This window comes from Triticum aestivum, chromosome 4D, assembly GCF_018294505.1.
Source record: "Triticum aestivum cultivar Chinese Spring chromosome 4D, IWGSC CS RefSeq v2.1, whole genome shotgun sequence".
Taxonomy (NCBI): domain Eukaryota; kingdom Viridiplantae; phylum Streptophyta; class Magnoliopsida; order Poales; family Poaceae; genus Triticum; species Triticum aestivum.
This window is the reverse complement of record NC_057805.1, coordinates 444,392,869-444,399,100: the sequence shown is the minus strand read 5'-3', so window position 1 is coordinate 444,399,100 and position 6,232 is coordinate 444,392,869. Positions and strand designations below refer to the sequence as shown.

At 50.3% G+C, this 6,232-nt stretch overlaps 1 protein-coding gene across 1 annotated transcript; it reads right to left on the bottom strand.

The window, feature by feature from the left end:
* Positions 1–2,625: 2,625 nt before the first annotated feature.
* Positions 2,626–3,335, bottom strand: LOC123098484 (histone H2B.1). The gene has a single exon (XM_044520483.1). The coding sequence runs from the start codon at positions 3,263–3,265 to the stop codon at positions 2,801–2,803; it is 465 nt and encodes a 154-aa protein (XP_044376418.1). The 5' UTR covers positions 3,266–3,335; the 3' UTR covers positions 2,626–2,800.
* Between the last annotated feature and the right edge of the window lie 2,897 nt (positions 3,336–6,232).

Here is a 6,232-nt window from a genome sequence, read left to right as displayed (position 1 = left end):
AGGGGATCCGGGGGTTTTAACGAGCGGGAGGAGGCGGCCGGTGGGCGCGAGTCTGGGGAAATTTTTGCGTTTCTGGGCGCGATGTGCTTCGGGAGGGGGGAGGAGTTCCGAGCGTTGGATCTGTGGGGAGTGGGTGGTGAGGATTTAGTTTCAGACGATTCACGCGGATCGTCGGGGAGTGATCCGCGGCGCGGGGGTTCCTCGATTCTGATTGGTTCACTGCAATTGCGTTATGTGCTCCTCTTCGGTTATCTCTCTTTTCTTTTCTTTTTTTGAGGGGATTTATCTCTCTTTTCTTTGGATGGGTTCTTGGGTTATCTCTTTTTATTTCTTTGAGTGGATTTCTTCAGGTCTTTCATGAGTGGCGTGATCGAGCACGGGCCAAAACTGCAATATGTGACACTGCATTTCTCTCTTTTCCAATTTTTCGCCAGAATTTAGACTCCGTTCATGTGGTTGCAAATGGAGACATTTTTGTCATCGTCATTTCATATATGTAAATAGGCCAAGTAGCAGACAGTGACCTCGCACCGCCGTCATCGTCCATGTCATTGTAGTCGCCCATGTATGAGTCGTTGTCATTGTCGCCACACTACTTAAGGAACGCGTCGCAGCATCCTTATTGGTCGTGGTGTCGCGCTCGCAGGGCAGACGCTCTGCCTCCTCCACCCTGCCCCGCCTCTCATCGACTTGTTGGCGGACCATGCGCTCCAACTCGACCAGCGCAATTGGAGACGCTCGGTGCTGAAACGGCACCGACGCTGGGGCGCCCGACACCATGATGGTCTTGGACGGATCGAGAGCCCAAGCCTCCGCAACCATAGGTACAGGAGCACCTAGGTCAACTGGAACCAGGCTTTGGTGAACATCGTCGCGTGAACCGCAACCTTAGTCGACACGGCGTTGCGGCTTCCGCGGGGGCAGAGCCCGCTCCTAATTAACGATCGGCGAGGGCGGTCGGCCGCGAGGCCGGCAACGCAACAAGCACGAGAGCTTAAGGTGGTTGACAACGTTCTGTCGAGAGGAAGAGGGAGAGGAGGTGGGGAATATGGGGTTCCTCTTCATTGGGGATTTTTTTTTCATTGGGGTTTTTTAGTGGGGTGGACATGTGGGTCTCATTGGTCATAAAACAGTTGAACTTAATTGTTTAGATAACATGGACCTGACGAGCAGGCCCTAACAATCATAAAAACAGTTTGAATTTAATCAAACTAGTCATCCTTGTTTTTTGAAACAAAAACCAAATTTATGGTAGTTTTCGATGAAATTGAAAAACGTGTAGTTTTTTTTTGAACCCTTGCTGCAATAGTGATAGTTTTGTGCTATATACTCTCCCCTCCATGACTCCACCATGCCACCTGCATATTCATTTGTAAAAAAGTAAAAATAAAAAAAATCACTTGCATATTCCTTAATTCAGTGTTATAAATTCCACTTAAACTTCATGTTTGGTACAGTACTGTGGAGCAAGTCTGGGAGTCCTTTCCACTCATTGAGGATTCTATCTAAAAAAGAAGGTCAACGGGGGAGACTACAGTAGCTCGCGGGATCAGAATCACACTCTAGATCATACCTTTCACGAAAGAAAAGGACAGGCAGCCGCTGCTAAACCAAGATCTCCATCTCTTGACTCCGTCAATCAATCTTACCTGCAAAAGCAATAATGCAATTTCTACGAAGCTTAATAGAGAGTACTAATATATTTTTCTCATACAACAACATCTAGGGGTCTCTATGATCATCTATGTTCACCGAACGATTATTAGCCAATGGACAGATGCATAATCAAATCGAATCATCTAAAATGAACTGTGCATATCTTGCTACCCATACTTAATTGTGATCACGGATATGAAATTTTAGCACGATTATCATTAAAAAACATGCTCAATTTTCTTTTGATGTGACTATAACAATTGCCACGGTTAAACATGCGTGCCAGTACTTCTGAAGTGATGATGGAGGTGCACAGATTAGTTCGTTACTGCTACTCACTAACAGTATCCCAAATGCAAAACTATACATAATACTGTCGTCTCAAGTCACAAAGTTCTGAATTCTTCAGTTCAGTGCGGATATTCACATTCCATTTGAAGTCCAAACCCTACAAGCACAACAGTCGGTAGATAAAAAGTTACTAGTCCATGATACTGGCACACCAAGTCAACAACTACAGGCAGCAGACCATTGCTTGAATAGATTCACTAACAGTCCATAAAATTCAGAATTGTAACTTATGTTCGATAAACAGCAAGAGTACTCCAGATAACCAAATTTGCTTATAGGAACCAACTTCTAGATGATACTGATACTGCAAATTACAGCAATTGTCAAACTTGACGTTTTAATAGTGTGAACAAGGTGCTGCAAACAGGCTGGCTAGATGATACTAATTGAAAAGCAATGCTAACTTCTAGAGTTACAACCCAAAAGCACGAGCAAGGCAAAATCATGGAGTTGATGTTGTTCATCATTACCTTGACATGAACACAGCGTCACTCATAGACTCATAACCTGATGCGTTGCAACCAATCCAATAAGTCTCAGAGAACTGAAACCTGACACTAACAATACAAATGTTCAGTCCCGTGGCACAGTTCAGTTCAGAAGAGCAAACAACAGTCAGATCATAAGCGACGTTACTAAATCTCAGCTTGCAAAAGCGGCACCATAGGTTCATAATTCTGTTCTTACAGCGAACGAGGCATCGGCAAGCATTCAGCAACTCCGATCCAGCACTAGCACTACTTCTACTTGGCGATAACCAGGGCGAACAGCTATTGGATACAGGCAATGGAATCTAAGAGGAGGTGAACTTGGTGACGGCCTTGGTGCCCTCGGAGACGGCGTGCTTGGCGAGCTCCCCGGGGAGGACGAGGCGGACGGAGGTCTGGATCTCCCGGGAGGTGATGGTGGGCTTCTTGTTGTAGCGGGCGAGCTTGGCGGCCTCGCCGGCGAGCTTCTCGAAGATGTCGTTGATGAAGGAGTTCATGATGGACATGGCCTTGGAGGAGATGCCGATGTCGGGGTGCACCTGCTTCAGCACCTTGAAGATGTAGATCTTGTAGGTCTCGACGCTCTTCTTGCCCTTCTTCCGGCCCCTCTTCTCGCCGCCGCCCTCCTTGGAGGCGGTTTTCTTGCCCGCCGGCAGCCGCTTCTCCGCCTTGGGCTTCTTCCCGGCCGGGGCCTTCTCGGCCTTCTCCGTCGCCGGCTCCTCCTCCGCGGGCTTCTTCGCCGCCGGCTTCTTCTCCGCCTTGGGGGCCATCGCTGCTCCGGGAGGGCGGGTGGGGATTGGGGGCTGCGGTGGGGATTGGGGGCACGGGAGACGGGAAGGTGGGTGGAGATTTGGAATTGGGGAAAGAAGGAGCACGGTGCTAGGTTTATAGTGAGAGGGAGGTAGCGCTGATTGGTGGATTCGTGGGTGCCGCGGATCCGTGACATGGCGTCGTATGAACCGTTCGATGTTGCTTGCAACGATCCAGATTTGCTGCGGTGCGTTTTTTTTTTTTGTTATATCTTCTTTTTTAGGGGTGTGCGTATATAGCTGTGGTGGCAAAAAACGTGGACGGCATTTGTTTTGTTTTGTTTTCAAAAAGACAAGCAAAAGATATCGGAAACACTAACGCCCACATGTGTGGGCGTTTGCATCTTGTCGACACGCGTGAATCCGCGTCCGTTTATGGGTGCACGAATCTTGGCATGTTTGTGGTGCCACGTAAGACTGGGTTGATGTGTGGGCATTCACCTGGTCGCCCACACGTCCGTTTTACCACACGGCGGGTCGGTGTGTGGGCGTTTAGCAGTTCGCCCACACGCCAGTTTTCACTCACGCACAAGGGCTGGTGTGTGGGCATTTGTCATCTCGCCCACACATCCGTCTCCTCTCCCACACCCAAGCTGCCAGTTGCCATGCGTTCTGAAGTATATATCGCAACTGCCCTAGTGTGCTTGTAAGCAGATGTCAACTCTCTCTTTTTTTACCCAAACATGTCAGTTGTCATGTGTTTTGCAGGGTACACGGCAACTGTCCTAGTGTTCTTGTAAGCAGATGGCAACTCTCTCTTTTACCCAAACATGTTGTTTTGCCATGTCTCTTTGTAGCGCTACACGGCAACTACCTGGTGTTAGTAGGTGGCAACTTCTAAGGTTTTCAAATCATGGCAACTGTAGTCAACTAGACCATACATGGCAACTGCTTAGTGTTAGCAGGTGGCAACCTCTAAAGTTTTCAAATCATGGCAACTATAGTAAATCAGACCATACATGGCAACAACTGCAATTGTCCAAAATGGCATCTGGCACTTGACCTGAGATGACAACTGCAGTTGAGCAACCATAACAACTGTAGTTGTCCGACTTGACAACTGTAGTTCAGCGACATGTCAACTGCAGGTAAACGGACATTGAAGAGGGTCCGGACCATGGCAACTGCGGGGACGCGTGGTGATTGTCACGCGGGGCGTGCGGGGCCGTGAGGTAGGTGGCTGAGAGAGGTCGTGTGGGCGTTATGCATTTTGCCCACACGTAGGCGTGTGAGAGGGACCGCAAAGAAAAAAAGAGGCATGTGGGCGCTAGTTGTTTTGCCAACACATAGGCGTGTGGATTGGTCCTCTTAGACACCACACAAAACATGTGGGCAGACCCCTTAACGCCCACATGTGTGGCAGTTATCATCGTCCAAAGATATCGGAACGACAAGATTTGATTTCGGAGAATGGATGCCGCAGATGATATATTTTTCCATATACTCATACTCATGTTGTTTAGGTGTATTTTTTATTTGAATTTTACGCATGCGAGTACTGTGTTTAAATACAATTTTTAAAGTATTTTCTCTACAATGGCGATAGGACTTTGTGGCAGCAAGATTGAAAAAGTTGTGGGAACACCATGAACTTGAGCTTCCCCCATAAAAAGTAAATACGAATAATCTACATAGTTGTTCATTTAATTGATGAAAATTGTTACTATTAAAATTGAAAGGAAAAGGGGTGCCACGAAGAAGAAGAAGGCGGGAGAGGTGGATATTAAAAGCTCCCGCTCCTTAGAGCATCTCCGCTCCCCCCCAACAGGCCCCTTCAGGTCCTTTTTATCGCCGGCTAAAAAAAATCGGCTCAGTCGCGTCCCAGGAGCCCAAATTTCGTCGGTTAGGGTCGAAATTGGCGCTGGCGGAACCACACCGAACCGGGCGCGATGGGGGGCGCCCTAGGGCACCGGGCGAAACTATTTTGGCGCCAAACCTGGTGGACCTGCCGAGTCAGCGACTGGGCACGTTCGTCGTCCTCGGCGCCTCAGTTTCCCGTGGGAATCAATGTGAAGGCTGCCGCCTGTCAGCTTCCAATGATTCACCCGCGGCGCAGTGAAGGCGCGTCGCTGTGCATCCCGCTCCCTCCCACCACGCGTCCACATTGTTGCCGCCCGCTCGCCGCCCACTCGCCGCTATAAAAGCCACCCTTCCTTGCCGCTGGCCGCACACTCCCTCGCCACAGCCTCTCTCTCGCTCGCCACCGACGTCCTCTCTCCCCGCCGTTGACATCCTCTCTTTCCCCGTCTCAAGTCACCGATGGCCGAAATTTTCCCTGGCGACGGAGCAACGGCCAACGGCTTTGGCCGCCGCCACCTTCACGAGTGGGAGGCGTACCTCCTCCAGGAGGCGAACTACCCGACACTGTCGGTGTCGGCGTTCTGGGAACGGGGGTACCCAGACTTGCCTGCCTGCGACCCACGGCGTGGCTCCATCGACGGCCTGGTATGGCCCAGCTTCAATGTCAACAACTCAAGACCCTCGCGAGGGGCCAAGCCTCGCGAGGCGGACGACACCAAGACCTCCACGAGGAGCTGCCTCCGCAGGCTGGCTCCCGAGGAGCGGAGATCTCTATGCAAGCCGTGCCTCGTGAGGTTCAGATGACGTGAGCCATGACGACCAAGGCCGGGCGGGCACTAGGGGTGCAGAGTACCAGTTTCCTCTTTGGTGCTAAGGAGGCAAGCGCAGGCGCGGAGTCCCGAGGAATCAACCAAAGGTTTTCATTCTCGTGCAACAAGACCAAGACCGCCAGGACGGCAGGACAGAGGTCATCGTCGAGCCCACCACGGCATCACGACCAGAGGCTTTTGCAGGCGAAGACAACTTTTGTCAGGATAGCATGTACTAGTTGTCCCCCTTCGAATTTTGCCATTGTGGGATCCCTTCCCGCCTTCATCTGGGAAGAGGACCAAGGCCACTATAAATAGG